Below are 19,377 nucleotides of genomic sequence, written 5' to 3'. Positions count from 1 at the left end.
GAGAATGGAAGGCAAAGAGGATGTCAGAGCCAGCAAGATATCTCGGATATGCACAGTTATAATAGGTGGAGTTGAGATAGAAATGTTTACTGACTCTGGTACGAGATATAGCATAGTAAGCAAAAGAGATTGGGACAGAAAATTTGCAATAAAATATGGTAATGAACTAAAAGAGGCCAACACCGTCCTGAAAACATATGCAGGGGAGGATATACAGGCTATTGGTTATAAAGTCATGGACATAGTTTATAAAGAAAACATTACGAGGAGTACGATATACATAACGAGAGGTGTTCTCAACATGATAGGGTGGAGAGATCAACAGAAGTTGAGGATTTCATGGGAGGAAAAAACAAAAGGACACAGAAATGAGCTGGCGTGGTATCAAAGCAAACAAGAAACCAGTGGTGAAACTGTTAATGTTCTCTTGCAACCACCTAAGAGTAATGCAGCATTTGAGAGAGCTACAAAAGGAAAGGAGTGGGGAAGAGAAGCTATTAGGGAGGTACACAACAAAAAGAAAAACACTTATCAAAGTCAGGTGGAGGAAAGAGAAATACGTAAGAAACCAGAGAGAAAGGACAGTAGGGAACAAAAGGTGAAGACGGATGGAGAAATTGGAATGGTGGTGGAGAGTGTAAATACCACAACCAAAGAACGAGGATGGCAGATGAATAAAATCAACCAGTCCGTTTGCAAGGAGATGCGGCACAGAATGAAGCTGGAGAGGTTCCGATCCAAGTTGTCAGAGGAGCGTATGGACAATTGCGATCTAGAAAGAGAGAGAGGTACAAGTTACATTGAGCTAAAAGGAGAGAACAAAGATGTATACTTACAAGGGATCGAGTATGGAATAATGGAGAGGGAGAGTAATATAAAGCAGAGAGACCTAAAAGGATCCCCATTAAAAGTTATGGAAGGGAAGAGGGGTACGGTCTATGATTTTTGGAAGAAGCTGAAGTGCAAGGGCTCAGAAGACACGTATGATTTTAGGTATGGCAAGCCTAAGAGGGAACTAGTGAACATACTTAAGCCAGATGAGACTCGTGCAAAAGATCGGTGGCTGTCCAAAACAAATTGCGACAAAGATTGCAATACTGGTCATGATCAAGGAATTGGGAGCAGAAGAAGGCCCAGTCCCGGCATGGATAAGGGCATGGAAACGGAAGCTTGTTTCATCAGTGGTAGCCTTAGGGGTGGGTCTGGTCCCAAGCTACTGCCCAGAGAAAAGGACTGTACAGCCATTCTAAATTTGCCGGTAAGGGATGGTAATTCCAGCAGGTGGGGTGTGGAATCCCAGGGTGAAATAGATGATGTAGCAAGCTTGGACATGGAAGAGCTAAGTGTGAAAAGGTGGTGACTCTTCTTTTTCACCAACCGGAGGATGCCTATAGTGACAATTAGTGCATACATTTATCCGTTTTTCCCATACCTTAATGGTGCACCTCTGTTAGCTCCTGACAGATCCAGTTGCCTAACGCTGGACAAAGGGACCTCTTAGCCTTTCCCTTCCCCTCCTGAGTTTTAAATGCACCGGACTGTTACAGTTGATTATTGTTGGAAATGTAACCTGTTAACTTTACTCATTACTCCCAGAATTTTAAAAGAGTCGTATCTTATCCCTGTAGATGTATATGAGAATAGAGCCACCCACTCTAGTGTTACAGAACGTGCCTGGGGACCATATATTCTTTTTTTCTCCTGCTCCGCCTGTTGGAGCTATACACATATCTGTTCAGAGCTACGGTATCACAGTTACTGCGCTGTTAGGACGGTTCCTCTGCTTAATCTTTTAAGGGGTCCTTTGCCTCCGTCCCCACTAATGCTGTGCTGTATACTTCCCCTTCACCCTTCTTCTCCCCTCCCTTTTTTTTTCCCCTCTTCCCACTTTTACCCGCTATGTACCTATTGTGGGAAACCATCCCCCTCTCCCCTCCCTACTCTTCCCTAAGGAGGGAGGTGTGTTGTAACTTCCCTTATCTCCCACTTCACTTTTCCCCCCTCTCCCGCTCTGCTCTATTGGTATGACCCGCGCTCCTGCCTGGAGTGCGAGATAGAATGTTGACGATTTATGAAGCCGCCAAGCTGGGAGCACCTGTTTAAGCCATTACTAATAAAGCTTACATTTGGAATCCACGTTGAGTAGTGATTTAATACTACACAAACTCTCCACTCCATTGACTGAAGCCCAATGGGACTTTTGCTGTGGGCAACTCACTGAACTCTCTCCTAATCACGAGCTGAGATTGATCCAGTTTAAATATCTACATAGATTTTATAGAACACCCGTGAGCCTCCATCGTATGGGTATTAGAGAGGACGACAGTTGTTGGCGCTGCGGATATACCCCGGCCACGTTTCTGCATGTCGCGTGGGATTGCCCCAAGATTGCTGAATTTTGGTTCCTAATTTTTGACTCAGTAAATAACGTCCAAGCCATGTCATTAGTCCCATCCCCTGTTCTTGGCCTTTTGGTTGATGTTAAAGATACACTGCCCAAGCTGCGTAAGCTACATTCACTCCTTTTAATGTTTGCGAAGCGGCAGGTTGCAATTCACTGGGGCAGGAGACGGTGCCCTCCATTAAGGAATGGATCAGAGACGTCACATGGGAAACAACCTTTACAACGCAACTTTTACAACGAACTACCATTACAACTAAACTTTTACAACGCAAAAACTTTTACAACGCAGGATTTTACAACGCAAGTACCTTTACAACGCATACCATTACAACGTAAGTATTGGTAAGTATATAATTATTTTTAAAATATTATATGTTTGGGTTTTTGGGTAAAGGGGTATTTTTAGGGTTCAGGGTAAGTTTTCAGTTTTTGGGTAAAGGGGTATTTTTAGGGTTCAGGGTCAGTTTTCAGTTTTTGGGTAAAGGGGTATTTTTAGGGTTCAGGGTCAGTTTTCAGTTTTTGGGTAAAGGGGTATTTTTAGGGTTCAGGGTCAGTTTTCAGTTTTTGGGTAAAGGGGCATTTTTAGGGTTCAGGGTCAGTTTTTAGTTTTTGGGTAAAGGGGTATTTTTAGGGTTCAGGGTAAGTTTTCAGTTTTTGGGTAAAGGGGTATTTTTAGGGTTCAGGGTCAGTTTTCAGTTTTTGGGTAAAGGGGTATTTTTAGGGTTCAGGGTCAGTTTTCAGTTTTTGGGTAAAGGGGTATTTTTAGGGTTCAGGGTCAGTTTTCAGTTTTTGGGTAAAGGGGTATTTTTAGGGTTCAGGGTCAGTTTTCAGTTTTTGGGTAAAGGGGTATTTTTAGGGTTCAGGGTCAGTTTTCGGTTTTTGGGTAAAGGGGTATTTTTAGGGTTCAGGGTCAGTTTTGGGTTTTTGGGTAAAGGGGTATTTTTAGGGTTCAGGGACAGTTTTGGGTTTTTGGGGTACAGGGTTAATTTGTAAAAATAAAATAAAATTATATTTAAATTAAATTAATTAAATGTAATTAAATAAAAAATAATTATATTTTAATAATTTAAATTAATTTAAATTAAAAAAAATATTTTTAGGGTTCAGGGTCAGTTTTGGGTTTTTGGGGTACAGGGTTAATTTGTAAAAATAAATTAAAATTATATTTAAATTAATTAAAATGTAATTATATTTTAATAATTTAAAATAATTTATATTAAAAAAAATATTATATACTTACCAATATTTACGTTGTAATGGTATGCGTTGTAAAGGTACTTGCGTTGTAATGGTATGCGTTGTAAAAGTTTTTGCGTTGTAAAAAATTCGTTGTAATGGTAGTCGTTGTAAAAGTATGCGTTGTAACGTCATACATCCACGTCACATACGGTCACACACAGTTATCACATTTTGGGAGCTCATGCCACCCTCTTCCAGACCTCGTAACATATGGGACCCATTCCTGACCTGGGCTCAGAGTCAGCAAACACCTAATGCAGAAACGAATGTGGGTGGCACTCAGAATGTGCCATTGACATGATGAGATATTATTCTCCACTTGCCCCTGAAGTCTGTTCCCCGGTCATATTCCCTAGGTATTGTGGACATGAGAGTGATGGACGGATATGACTTAAGCCCTCTCTGAGGTAATATGTAATGTAATGTTATTTTATTGTTGCACCTTGTTGATTCGTGCGATCATCTAGATGTATGACAAATATAAATCCTTCTGTTTGTGGAGAGCTGACGAAGTGTGTGTTGTTACAGAGATTTGTGTACTATTTAGACTGTGCTTATCTGACCTCCTGTATTGTTTGATAACATGCTGGCTTGTTGGATTGTACTGCAACTTGTTTGTTTGAAAATGTCAATAAAAAACACATTTATTACCCAGAGCAGCAGCCTTAGGGCCTGATTTAGGGCCTGATTTAGTGTAGTGTGAGCAGGTTACTCCTCCACTTATACACATCACATTATATCCAATGGCAATTGGAATAAGGAGGGCTTGATATTTCGTCAGGTTTTTGGCTGAGTAGCTATCCACCAAATTCTAAATCAGGCCCTTATTTTGATGGATAATGAGGACATTCATGAACTATAGAGAGCGATGGTCGGTTTGTCTTTAATGAAAGTCTGCAGACATATGATCAACTGCGGGCAATTAGTTCACACAGCTTTTTAAAGATGGAGACGAATGACAGCTTTAAGGCACCCAAGGGCCATGGATCTGATGTCACATGTGTCAGTGAGTATAATATAACTAAAGGTTTCCCAGTATTGCAGCGCCCATGCAAAGACGTGGAGTCCGAAGGTGTCATGCTTGTGTTGAGGGTAGTGTGATACCCCTTCTGTTTAAATTCATTCCACAATAATCCCAGGAGCCAACAGAGGGGTTTGACAAGGGCTGGCATGGAGTTTGATGCAGACAAATTAGGGCATAGAGGCACAGAACATATTTCAGGAATCCTGACTATTAAACAATATCTTTACACTTTCACCATTTTAATCATATTCAAATATTCTAAGCTGTTATACGTCATTGATCCCAATCCTTTTTTAAAACTCTTTGGGCATCATTTATGAGGTTTTAGCAGAGGGCAGCACCTTAGGCCTTCCTGTGGCACTGCCCAACGGTAAAAGAAAAGGGCAGGAATGGGCCGTATCTATCAGATAGTGCGCATTTCTGTCCTTTTCCCCTGCGCCGGCACGCAATGGGCTGCTGTGCACCAATGCAGGCACCTTTGCACCATGGTGCAAGGGTGGCTGCGTTGTGGGGATGATTATTTCTGTGCAGGAAGTGAAACCTTCCTGCACAGAAACAATCAGAAGAGGTTTTTTCCTCTTTCTGCACACATAGAAAAAGGAAAAATGAGGAGAGATAAAGATATGTCTCCTCGATGTGCCTCCCTTACGCCTTTCCTGGAGAGGCGTACGTTTTTGGCACTGGCTCAGATTTACGATTTCTCAGAAATCTGGGGCAGTGTCAAAATGCCATGGATGTTGCTAGGATCGCCCCAAGCAACACCCATTGCACACCCCTTTAACACAGAAAACTGGACAGCAAGAGCGAGAACACATGAGCAGAAATTAGACCTGAATAAAAGGCACAAAAATAAACACTAGGAATATAGCAATCTAAGCGCTCGAGCTAAGAGAAATTTAATTATGGTATGGACACACAGACACAGGTTGAGGTTAGGGGGTGGTACATGCGAAACCCCCATGAGAACGCTCACTCATTGGGCCAATCCACCATCAGACTGCTAACACTCTAAAAGCAATGGCGTGCCATTTGAGAGGGTAAACGTTGCATTATGTACAAGCTATGTAACATTCTCTAACATATCGGGATTCTGAATAATCGCTGACTTGTACAGCAATTCCCAATGACTAATTCGAATTTTTGACTAATCAGTTGGAATTTCGATTGCCCAACAGGAATTCTGAAGCTTAATGCCTAGAACATTCATTCAGGTTATTGGATTTGGTAGTTACCTAACTATGTCATACCTGTCCTTGTCTTCAGCCCAACTTAATTATGGATTTGTGAATATAGTTTGTTACAATCAAACACTGATGTTTCCCATTTTCTGTCTCAGCTGTCACATTTTCATGCTACAAAGAAACATCCATTCGCTATCAGGAGCCATGCCCAGAGAACTGGATATATATTAATAGGACCTGCTACTACATCTCGGAAGAGGAGAGGGGCTGGGAGTCCAGCCGGAATTTCTGCCAAAGTCAAGGTGCTTCTCTACTTTTGTTGAAGAGCCACCAGGATTTGGTAAGAGGGTCTTACACATGATATTCTGTAGGTTTTTTAGTGCTAAGGACAGCAAGGTGTTGAAAAGGACAGACTTTGTCTGTGTGATGCTTCTATTGAAGTTATGTGACCCGCACCTTGACCTTGATAGATCAATCATGTCATACACCAGAAGATCCTTCCAAATCCACCCAAACACTGAAACTGTTGACGGTGATCTCAGATATAAGGTCTTACCATCATGCTGCCAGCTGCATTGTGAATCTGACTGCAGCCCAAGAGGCTATATTTGGTCAACATGCCAGGAAGGCCCTCTAATAGGTCTTGCATCATATTTCCTAGGGTCCGATCAAATTTTCAAATGCTACCCCTGCTCCCAAACCTGTTTCTGTCACGGACATCAACAATCTCCGCTCTGTAAGCCATTAGACCGTAGTCACTCGGCGCAAATGTTTGTGTGTATACATCAGCCAGACTGGTAAGCATATACATTATTTGTCTTATAAAAAAAACTGCAAAAAGCAAACAGAATTAGAAGTTGGCTGGAGGACCATGGGGATGCCTTCTCAAAGCCCTAGTGAAAGTGCTGAAAAAAGCGACTGCCTTTCTAGTGCAGGAGATATCGTGGGACTTTAAGCAAGTATAGTACTGTAGGCTTAAGGCAGGATTTCATCCGTGGACTCCCGACAAAAAGATCACTTTGATTTCTGGATGACCAGGGTCCAATGTAATAGACACTTCTGTAGTTTAGATTTGATGCAATACACTTAAGCCACTGTAAAGATTCTGCTGTAAGGGAGAAGGTGAGTAGGATTTTATAGAGCCCCCCACTGTCTTAGAATTTCAAGGTTGACTCACTTGACTCCGGTCTGTCTGACACCGGAATCAGGCCATTAGTTGGGATTTTAGCTCTAAGTGCCACCCATTCCAGAGTTAAATGTGATCCTGTGACACAAATGGACCTGTTTCCATGTAATTTGTGGTTGAAACTGGACTTATTGTTATGCTTTACATTGGTGGACTTCAAGGTTTCACTAGGTGTACAGATCGGGGAAGAACCAGTATGTATTCCTGGCCCGGGTCCTCCTTTGCTTTGAAAACGGTGCAGAAAAGTTTGAAACTTTGTCTCTAGATCTCCAGGATCCAGAGAAATGCTTTGAGAGATGAACTGATATGCTCCAATGGTTTTAAAAATGAAGCAGAGCCCAGTTGCCTGGCTTTGCAGTCTCTGTAATTTCATGATATCTTTCTTTTATGGTCCTCCTTAGTTACTATTGTACTAACTCTGTCTCTGCATTACCAAGCGAACTTGATCAATATGGATCCTTCTCAGTATCCTTGGGGTAGAGTTTGGTGTTTTTAACCACAGTTATCATTTGATGGTTAAAGGATACACTTGTAAGAAAACACGCTCAAAGATTTTTAACCTAGTTTGGACCGGTTGGGATGGCTCCTAATTCCTGTGTCCAGTTACATAGAGGGCTGTTTTCTGAGGAATCTTTCACTTCAAGAATTTTGATCCATGAACAATTTTAGAAATGGAAGCTCTCCATCATCAAGAAATAGATGTTTCAGGAAGATGACGAAGATTTGGTGATGATCTTTGTGGGTACCCAAATGGATGTGGAGTCGGATGCCATCTGTGTATTTAGATCTGTAGTTTGTGCTGAGCAAGTGGTTCCAGGTAAATGCTGAAGACGAGGTACAATACAGCAAGGATTCTGATGAAACTCCTTATGCAACCGTTTTCACCTTAGAAGAGGGGAAACCAATTCTGTTTGCTATGGACTGATAGGAATGACTGGAATCCCTGTAGGGCTGAAATTAGATTCCAGCCCGTAGTTCACAGGAGGTCTAGCAGTCTTTTATGATTCACGGTGCCATATATGGTGGACAGGTCAAGGAGGAGTAGGATTACTTTATGTCACATTCTCTAGACAACACATTGGATCTTCTCTGAAACTGGATATCACTCAGTATGTGCCCCTCCTCAGTTTGAAAACTGATTATTTGTTGTTTAGACTCATGTTAGCTTCTACAAAACCATACAGCTAAGAGTATTAACTGTATGATTTTGCTGATAATCAGCAAATTAGATATACGTCCGTAGTTCGGAGTTTCCAATCAGTCGGAGAGATAAAATGTACCTGATGATCATATACTTCTGTTTCTCTTTATTGGCGATTTACAGGATAGAAATAGAAAAATACTTGTTTTTTTACCATTTCATAGTTTAGGTTTAGGTTTAGGGATTTATAGAGCGCATGGCTACCCACAGGCATCCCAGCACTGATAAAGAAACAAGACAGGAGAATACCTTGTACAGAGATAAGGGTAACAGCCATGATTTAAGTCTCTTTTTAAAGGACTGTTTGTCTCCAATCAGTCGTAGCTCTGGGTCGATACTGTTCCAAAGTTTGGGCACCAAGTGTGTGAACGACCTTCCACCCCACCTAGATCACTTGATTCTGGTGGTGTTCATCTGAAAGTTTGACCCTGATCTGAGGTGGCGACGGGGTGAATAGTGGGAAATCACAGTTCGTAAAAAGGCGGGCCTCTCCCATACATGGCTCTATGGGCCAAGCAGATGGACTCAAATTTGATCCTGGCCTGAAACAGAAGCCAGGGTAGGTCCCTCAGTGATGCTCTTACTGACAGGTGTCTGGGTATCTTAAGAAGCAGTCTGGCTGCTGCATTCTGTCCCATTGTAGCCCGTCAGTGACGTATTTGGGAGAGCCCTGGTATAGTGAGTTGCCGTAGTCAAGCCTCGACACTACCAAGGCTTGCACCACCATCCTCCTTGAGTTCGCTGGGAGCAAGCTTTCCTGATCATTCAAAGTATCCCAAAACAGGTACTCTAACGTTTTTTGGCTTGCGTCTCAATCGTTAAATTCTGGTCCAGCCACATCCCCAAGTTTTTTATGGAAGTTCTAAGGGTGGGGGGAGATCCCCAGTTTGCTGGCCAGGGGATCTCTGAGCGTGGGCTGAAGTTGCTGCCCAAAATCATAAACTCCATTTTATCCCCATTCAGTTTAAGACTGCAGTCGGTCATCCATGTTCCTATTTTTTCCAGGCAATGGGTCAGTTGCCTATGGTTAGAGTTAGGGGAATCTGCAACTGAGACCACTAGTTGTGTGTCATCGGCAGATGACACAATGGAGAGTTCGAACTCCTGCACTATGTGAGCTAGTGGGCTCAAATAAATGTTAAAGAGGGTCGGACTCAGGGAAGATCCCTGAGGTACTCCCCAAGGGGCTGAGAAGGTGTCTGACAGAATGCCGGCCTCCATACACTGAAAGGATCTATCATTCAGGAACGAGGCCACCCATTAATTGGCTGTACCTCTAATTACGATATCTTTGAGCCTGTTGACCAATATTATGTGATCTACTGTGTCAAAGGCCGCACTTAGATTTAGTAACACAATCGCCGCGGCTCTTCCCTGATCTAGTATGCTTTTTAGTTTTTCGGTAACAACAAGTAGTGCTGAGTCCGTGCTGTGTTCCGGTCTGGTGTAGGATGCCATTATATTCTAGAAAGTGTGAGATGGTGCTGTTCACGTGTTTCTCCACAATCTTTCCCAGAATGGGCAGCAATGGGATCGGGCAGTAGTTTGCCAAAGAGGCGGGATCAAGTTGGGTTTTTTCAGCAACGGCTTTTACAATGGCATGCTTCCACTCTTTGGGCACTATGCCTCTTTCGAGGCATAGGGAGGTTAGAAAGTTGAGTTAGGACGCATTTCCCCCCTTGGGCGAGGATATGGGGACGCGGGGGGGCCTATAGGGGAGCCTGATTTAATGTTTTGTAAAAGGGAGCCAGCCTGTTCTTCACTCAGTTTAGGGAGGGTAAACAGAGCCGGGGGAAGTACTGATTGCTCTGTGCTCTTGGGGAGTTCAGGAGTGCTCCTGGAGGCTTCGGTTGCTACTGATGACTGGCTTGTGTTTGAGTGAAGGGAGTTGTAAATGTTTTCCACCTTACTCTTGAAAAATGTAGCTAACCCATTACATCTCTCTTTTGAACATTGAGAACAGTTTGTACCTAATTCTATTCTTGTGAGAGATTTTTGATCTTGAACAGCTCCTTTGAAGAGTTAGAGGACTTCTCTATTTTTCCTTCGAAAAAGGCTGCTTGCGCTTGTCTAATGTTCTTGTGGTATTGCTGAATAGCTACTTTATATGCTGTTTTAAGCGCAGGGTCATACGTTTTCCTCCAGTTTTGTTCAAACTTTTTACAGCTTTTCTTTTAAGGGACTAACTGAGGGCTGAACCAGGACGACCTGTTTGAGTTTTTTGGCTTTATAGGACCTGGTTTCCTGAAGTTCCGATCCACGGATCCTTTCATCCAGTTTAGCCAATTTTTATGGACTTCCTCTAGATTTTTTATATCTTGTGGGGAGGTCGCTTCAAGGTCTGTGATCCAAGCTTCGGGAGCCGTCCTTGGCCATTTATGCCCTAGTACTGGCCACCCACTTTAGGCTCTGCTATAGGGGGTTTTAGAAACCGAATTGAGATGAAAAAATTATCTGTCCATGGAATTCGTATGGGTGCAAGCAGCTCCAGTCTGGAGTCATTAGAAAAAATTGGGTCCAGAGTGTGGCCCTTTTCATGGGTGGCCAGATGTACCAGGTGTGTGAGTTGAAAGGCATCCAAGTCAGCTAAACATCTCTTAGTCGATGGATTGGTATGATTGTCCAAATGAATGTTGAAGTTGCCTAATACAATGAAGGGGCTTTTACCTATCCTCAAGTTGGCCAGGATGTCCGGGACAGGCTCTAAGAAAGCATACAGGTCCCTGGGGGCCTATAGATAAGACTGCCTGAAAAGGAGCATGTCGGGGTGAAGGACATTATAAAAGCAAAAACCTTGCATTTGACAATATTGAGGGGGGAGATGGTACAAGCCAGATGGGATTTGCAAATGATGGCGATACCACCTCCAGTTGTGCCCACTCTATCAAATCGGTATATTTCAAAGCCCTGGGGAAGGGCACTTGCAATCTCTGGGATAGAGCTTTCTCTGAGCCAGGTTTCCTTTAGGAATAGAACCTCCAGCTCTTCCTCCTCGATTAGTAACCTGATCTCGATTGCTTGCTTTGGAAGAGATCTAGAGTTGATTAGTCCCATCTTCCAATGTTTGATGTGGTCTATCTTCTTCCCTTCACCCTTTCAGTGCTGCACCATGGTTCCTGCTGTAAATCCGCAGTTAGGGCAGCTCAAGGGCTCGTTGGCGACCAGGGAGTGCAGGCAGGAGGGGTGAACTACTGTATTTAGTGCCTCGAGCTCCTTTTTTGTATATTTTATAAGTTTTTCCGGAGTCCAGGCGGTTTGGCCAGGATTCCTGGCCCCTGGTCAGGGCTGGCATGGACAGACGTGGACGGGCACAGACGGGCTTGCCTTAGGCATGCCCGCTGCACGCGTCCACTGCGCGTTGGCGCATCCCGGTCTTAAATTCCGACCAGGGAGGTGCCGAAAATGATGACTAGACTGTTAAATCCCAAAATGGCAGCCGTCTAGTGGCCCCCGGAAGTGAGTATTTTCCGATGGGGAAGTTCTCCCTCCACACAATCCGCTACGATAGCTGAGATGGACCGGGGAGAGCCGAATAAAAAGCGTGTGGCAGGTAATAAAGAATCCTGAGCAATTATGCAAAGAGCAAGGTGCGGCTTAAATACTTGTAAATGTATTAGCAATTTGATTTGGTCAATAAAGTGCAAATGTGCTAGCAGCAGTGATGATTTAAAACAAATACAATTAAAAACAGCCTGGGTAACTTTTAGAGCTTCTAGCTAATGTCCGTGGACATAACTGCTGTTCCTAATCAATTGCGCGTCGGCGCCATCCCGGTCTTAAATCCCGACCAGGGAGGTGCGAGAATGATGACTAGACTGTCAAATCCCAAAATGACGGCATCTAGTGGCCCAACGGAAGTGAGTATTTTCCGGCTGGGGAGTTCTCCCTCCACACAAACATACGAGAGCTGCGGTAGGCCGGAAGAGTCGAATAAAAAGCGTGTGGCAGGTAATAAAGATTCCTGAGCAATTTCAAGTAAGTTTCAACTTAAAAGTTTTATCTGAGCTCCCTTACCCAAGGATAAAAAAAATGGTGTGCCCAACCTTGCCAAAGAGCATGCCTATTGCTTTTCACACTATAGGGGACCCCATCTTCTATCAGGATTTTAAACCAGAACAATGACTGCACTACAAATCGCTCTCCCTAAAATGCTGTACTTCCTAAAATAAGGGATCCAAGAAAAGGTTTATCTTGGAAGTCAAAAGAACGAAACTTTATTTAATTATTTATTTGTGTATTTATATAGCACAAACCTCAATCATATGGATATGAAATCATATCATAAACCAGAATCTTGGAACATTAGTAGAGGGGTGCTGTTTGAGTCTTTCAGCCTTTTGTAAATGGCTGGCGTAAAGACATACTAGCACTTTACTGTGGTTGGCTCCTCAATTGTTTGAATGGTTTGAATCATTCAAGCTGATTGCTGGGTGTGCCACTCTGTAAAACTGAAATTAAATCTAGGATTTTAAACACAACCTCAGTGACTTTGCTATATCCAAGATCTTAGGTGCACTGTATGATAAATTGCCCAATGAAAGAAGAAGAAATGCATCCTGTGAGACAGTCGAAGAGTTCATCAGGATTCACATTGCACAAAGTGCAATCAACATAATAGAAAGGAAAAACTTCACTGAAATTCAAAAATGTAAGGCTGCTCCACATCAAAAAGTGCCTAGCTTGTCCCAATTCCTATTCTCAGGGCAACCAGGGTCTGAAAACGAGTTAGGAGTAACAGTGAATTTAAACAAACGGCTTCTCAATGGATAACAATGAAGGTTTATATTTCAGAACCTTAAATCACCCTGGGCTACCTACCTTTCTTGTAGCGTACTAAGGAGTCATTGTGATGTTGATATCTGTAGGACGGGCCGTGGGCATAAAGACAGAATTTTAATAAAATCATTCCATGAGTGGCTCCAGGATGCTTTTGATATCCTCATAGTACTAATAACAACAAAAACAGGCAAAAAAAACAAGCACCTTGGATGAATGCAGAACAAAAAAAGATAAAACAACTAATAGCCTCAAAACAAATAAAACCCAAAACAAACTTCACCTACACAAACTTAACAGAATATACAAGTCATCTATCAAAAAAAGCTAAACAATTGTACTATTCAAACAGAACTCAAAATGCTAACTGGTCAAATAAAGAATTTTATAAAATTGTCACAGAATTTCGTAAATCTAAATGCAGAGAAGGAACTCGTCTAATTTCTCAACAATTTACTGATAAACTGTCAAATAACTACACAACCAAAACAAACAAGTTGGATTCCTGTTTAAAACCACCAGCACAACCCATTTCCAACCATCCCCTCCAAGGGTAGGCTGACCCAGCCTCCGAATTCCTTCTAACAGCTTTGACAAACTGAATTTATGGATCTTGTCAAAGCAGCAGGCCAGGTGGATGCCCTTCTGACCCTTTTCCTCCCCAAATCTTCAAGAACATCCTTTTAACTACGTCTGCTGCCACACCGGTCTGATTAATAATTCTTTAACAGGGGTATTTTCAGAAGATTTTAAAATGGCATACATACGCCCATTATTAAAGAAAACAAACTTGGACTATCAAGACCCAAACTACTACAGACCTATCACAAATTGACCATTCCTTGGCAAACTAATAGAAAGAGCAGCATTCATCCAGATGAGCTAACTCCCTACTTTCTGAATTCCAAACCGGTTTCCGTCCAGGAAGAGGCACAAAATCTGCCCTAGTCGTCATCTGGTGTGACCTAAAAAAAACAGTAAACCGCAATGAAGGCATTGCACTACTTCTATTGGACCTTTTAGCTGCCTTCGACACAGTTGATCATGACACTCTAATCCAAAGACTCAGCAAAGCCAGCATAGAGGGGACTGCTCTCGACTGGATCACATCCTTTCTTCAAAACAGAACAAATGTTAGACATACTCCTCCTTTCTCATTCAAAGCCTACATCATAAAAGCAGGTGTCCCTCAAGGTTCTATCATCTCACTCATGCTTTTCAACATCTACAGGCAATTATTACCTGCAATGATCAATGAATTTCAGCTATAACTACGCAGACAACACACAAACACTTCTTAAACTGGAAAGCCCAAAGACATTGTGAACTCAAAATTTTCAGTTGCCTCTAGGTCGCTGATCAGTGGATAACATGGAGCTATCTCAAATTGAATGTGTCCAAAACTGAAATACTCAGATGTGGCAATTGGAAAAATGAAGCACCACTTTGCGCCTGGTCTGATGTTCTGGGACCACCTCCTAAAGTATCCAAGGAAGTAAGAAACCTTGAAATTACTATAGAGACCGAGCTATCGATGAATGCCCAAGTGGAAAAGTTAGGAAGATCAAGCTTCATAACTAAGAAAACTCTGCAACCCATCTCCTCCCACTTAGGATTTCCACACAAAGTCTATGCCACTATCTCTCTTGTACTGGCCAAACTTAAATTATATCAATGACCTCTATCATGAATCACCTTTAAGAACTAAGAAAACACTGCAACTGTTGCCAGACTACTCCTACATGTAGAGCCATGAGCCCCCCTATCCCTATTTTGAGAACCCTATATTGGTTACTGGTTGCCAGAAGATGCACCTTCAAGCTGCTTTGTATCACCCACAAAGCAATACATGAAACAGGTCCACTTTTCATCAGAAATAAAATCCCCAAATACATACAACAAAGGAACGTCCACTCCAGATTGGTGCCCCGCCTCAGAACCCCAGCATACAAGAAAGAAACCATGGGAAGTACATCTTTCTCTGACCAAGCAGTTAAACTGTGGAGTTCATTGCCCCCAAACATAAGATCCATGGATATCCATCTTTAGAAGACTACTGAAGTGTTGGCTCTTCCCTACATGATCACAACACTCAAACAGAAATGTAAAGCATATGATTGTGTATGTAAACATGTATAATTTGATTACATTTATGTATTTAGATATGTGCATTTCTTTGTATAAATGAATATACTAGTTATGGTTTGAAAAAATATAGATACTATTATAGTTCTGCTTAACAAATATATATATGCATATATATATCTTATGATACATATATATATATATATATATATATATATATATATATATATAAATATCCAAGCAGTAGTTTCCCCGACACTCTCGCGCACTCCAGCCGGCAATGCTTTGAGAAAACGGGAAACGGACACCAATTGTTGTGGTTCAAAGCAGGTCTTGATTTATTTAAGCTGTAGGTCAGAGGCGTTTCGAATACCTCAGTATTCTTGTTCACTGGCGGAAACGCAGTCGCTTACTATTTTTATGCCCTGTTTTTTTCGTGATGCTTACACCCCGGTCATGTGATTAATAAACATGAAAGAAACACTATTGGCATTAATGCGATTATCTCTTGGTATGTTTTCACATGTTTGAATTGTTGTCCATACATTGATAAAATACATACATATGTATTTTCTATTATTTGTTAAACACCACTAAGTTAACAAAAATTCACATGCTTAAATGCAAAATGAGGTACTGAATATTCTATAAGTGGCAGGTACCCTAGAATATGGTATTTCAAATGATATAAAATCATTTCACAAATAAATATATAAATATATAAATAATATGTACAAATACCTATTTTTATAAAAATCATTAATATATAAATATAAATTAAATACAGTACTCATAATTAATTTAGCTGCATTTCGGAATAAATTTTTGTGGTGTAAAAGGTTCCAGAAAGATTATATTAGGGATAGATATCTTAGTGTATGTGCAAACTAGCAATGTGCAAACATATAATGTGCAAATAACTATGCCAGAGCCAGACATGGTGTTTCAGAGATAATAGCTGCCATACAAGTTTTGAAAATAGTGCAAAGTGGTTATGCTAAAGTGCTATAAAGTATATGTGCAAGGTAAAGGGGAATGGTATATTTTGTAAAAAATATATGCATTAAAAAGTCAATGTATATATTAAAAAACAAATTCATAGGGATGGGGGAAATACGATCTCAGTGGTGTGAATCTATAAATGAAATGGATGTAGATTATCTAGCACGCTTGACTAATTTAGAGAAAATTGTGTAGATCCTCCGTATTGTTAAGTCCTTTGGGATATTTACTGTCCAGTTCCAAAATGAATTTGGACTCTAGTTGCCTTAATGCTTTCTCACGGGTGCCTCCTCGAGAATACTCAGCGACGGCTGCAATTACAAAGTATTGCAAGCATTTAAGGTCATTGCCATGCACAGCTTTAAAGTGTCTGGCTACTGGGTATGCCGTATCGTTGTTAACTATAGCCCGGAGGTGTTGGAGAATTCTGACATGCACCTGTAATTTTGTACTGCCTACATATTTGAGGCCGCAGGTGCATGTCAGGACGTATACAGCATACTCAGTTTTGCAGTTGAAATATCCTTGGATTTTGGATTCATGTGGGCTAAAAGGAGTTTTGTATTTGGTAGTTGTAATGCCAAATTTGCAAGCCCTACATGATGTGCATTTGTAGAAACCTTCACGAGGTCTTAGCCACGTGGCTTTACTGGTTTTTGTGGTTTCTGGGTTACTTCGCACTACCTGGGATCTCATTGAAATTCCTCTACGGTATGTTATAGTCGGAGTGCTAGGCACTTCAGGAGCCATGACTGCATCTGTCAAAACTATCGTCCAATTCTGATTGATGATCGATCGAATTTGACGATGCTGTTTATTAAACGTAAGGATGAGTCTAGGTGTGTTGTTTTCTTCTTCTTCCTCATTGTTTACAATGGAGGGCTCACTGGTGGCAGATGGAGGATCTAATAATGATTCTCTTGACCTGGTATTAACTGTACTGAGTGGTTTGTTAAGTGTGGATGTAGTGTAGCCTCTCCTGCAGAATCTCTCTAGTGCTTCCCTAATGCAGATTTCCTGTTGCTTAACTGTACTGCATATTCGTTTAATTCTTAAAAGCTCACTGTAAGGTATGCTTTCGATTAAGTGTTTGGGGTGGGCACTAGTCGCATGGAGCGTGGAATTTCCCGCTGTGGCTTTTCTGTGGAGAGTAGTCTTTATTGTTTCATTTTCCACATATATTCTCACATCCAAAAACTCAACCTCCTTATCACTGATGTGTGAGGTGAACTTAAGGTTTACCTGATTGTTGTTAAGATCAGTAATAAAATCTTTAGCACTGTCATCATTACCATGCCACACAATAAAAACATCATCAATGAATCTCAACCAAAGCCTGACATGAAATTGAAATTGAAATTAAAATATTTTTAAAGCGCACGACTACCAGGCGGTTTCTTGGTGCTGAGGATGCGGATCAGAGAGCAGGGGAAAAGGTAGGCTGTTAGTGTGGGAAAGCTTGGGTGAAGAGAAGCGTTTTAGTGCTTTTCGAAACTCCAGGTAATGAGGGGCGGACCTGAGGGAAAGGGGAAGAGTGTTCCAAAAGACAGGAGCCAGAGTGGAAAATTTCACGCCTCCCGACTTCTTTTTCCTGAAGCGGGGGACAGCCAAGAGTGAATGCGAGGAGGAGCGCAGCTCTCTACTGGGGAGGTAGGGCGTGATTGCAGAGGTAATGAAGGACGGGGCCGTCCCTGCCCGGGACTGGAAGGTGATACAGGCCATTTTAAAAAGGGCGCGCTCCTGGATGGGCAGCCAGTGCAAAGCTTTGAGGAGGGGGTGACATGGTGGGACTTGGGAAGGTTGTAGACAAGTCGGGCGGCCTGGTTTTGAACCAGCTGAAGTCGCCGAAGTTTGTATGCGGGGACACCAGTGTAAAGAACATTGCCATAGTCAAGGCGAGAAATTACCATGGCCGAAAAAATAAGTTTGAGGGCGGAAAAAGAAAAAAAACGGGAAATCTTACGAATAGTGCGGAGGGTAAGAAAACAGGAAGAAACAACTGAACTAATCTGGGAGTGCAAGGTGAGGTGAGCATTTAATTTTATCCCTAGAGTCTTGACAGAAGGAGAGGGGGAAGGGGGATGCCCAAGGAGGGGGGCCAAAACAGAGAATTCCAGGGACTGGAGCAACCACCTGTCAAGACCAACTCGGTTTTATCAGGATTGAGTTTCAGGTGGTTGTAGTTCATCCAGTCCCTGATGAAAATTATAACAGATTGAAAATTGTGAATGGACTCTGGGGAGGGAGATAAATTAAAAATGAGCTGGAGATCATCAGCGTAGTTGTAAATCGTGACCTCCATCTGCTGTAGTGCAAAAATGAGGGGGGAGATGTACAAATTAAACAACAGAGGGGACAGAGAAGACCCTTGGGGAACCCCACACCGAACCTTACAAGGTGAAGCAGAGAAATCAGCCATGTGGACGGCCTGGGTACGGTCCCTCAGGAAGGACGAGAGCCAAACCAGGGCGGTTCCCCCGATGCCAGCTGCCCTGACACGGGAGAGAAGGATGGAATGGTCAACCGTGTCGAAGGCGGCGGATAAATCAAGGAGAACCAGAGCCTGGGGTTGGCTAGCGTCCGAGCCCTCTCTGAGAGTGTCCATAACAGAGAGGACTATGGACTCCGTGGAGTGCCCGGAGCGGAAGCCGGCCTGACAGGGTGCTAAACAGCCATTCTCTTCAACAAAGGCACTGAGCACTTTGGTAACATGGCGTTTCAGTATTTTTCCTAAAAAAGGTAAGAGGGAAATGGGGCGATAGTTTGGAAGTGAGGAGGGGTCAGCACCAGACTTTTTAAGAATAGGAATGATGGTCGTGGGTGCGCATGGGGAGGTCTTTAAATAGGGGAGGAGCGCGAGGACTGCAGCGCTGACCTGGGCAGCCTCTGTGCCCCGATCCAAGATGGCGCCCGCTACCCCGTCAGCCCGCCGGTTCAAGCGGCACTCAGCCGTGCCGGATCGGGACTCGGGGAGCAGGGGCCAGCAAAGTGGAAGTAAGTGCAAAATATAGGTATGCATGTTATACTGTTCTTGATGTTCCCTCCTTAGGGTCTGCTCCTCCCACCAGCCAACCATCAAACATGCATAGCTGGGGGAGAAGCAGGACCCCATCGCTACACCTCGCTGTTGTTTGTACATCTGCATTCCAAACATAAAGTAATTATTGTTAAGGCACCATTCAATGCTTTTGGCTATGATTTTGTTATGTTCATATTACTCCGCTGCTTTGTTGATCAAGAAGTGTTTGATCGCCTTAAGCCCCACATCATGGTCAATGC

At 42.5% G+C, this 19,377-nt stretch overlaps 1 protein-coding gene across 1 annotated transcript in view; it reads left to right on the top strand.

Moving 5' to 3' along the window:
- The window catches only part of LOC144823810 (ultra-long-chain fatty acid omega-hydroxylase-like), a 225,999-nt gene that overhangs the window by 18,327 nt on the left and 188,295 nt on the right, over positions 1-19,377 (top strand). Inside the window, exon 3 of the mRNA XM_078682666.1 lies at positions 6,004-6,188. Coding sequence (XP_078538792.1) covers positions 6,004-6,188 — 185 coding nt within the window. The remainder of the gene's footprint in view (positions 1-6,003; positions 6,189-19,377) is intronic.

The sequence above is a fragment of the Lissotriton helveticus genome, chromosome 1_1 (assembly GCF_964261635.1).
Source record: "Lissotriton helveticus chromosome 1_1, aLisHel1.1, whole genome shotgun sequence".
NCBI lineage: Eukaryota > Metazoa > Chordata > Amphibia > Caudata > Salamandridae > Lissotriton > Lissotriton helveticus.
Note: the sequence above shows the minus strand (reverse complement) of the source record. Positions and strands in the feature narration are given on the sequence as shown.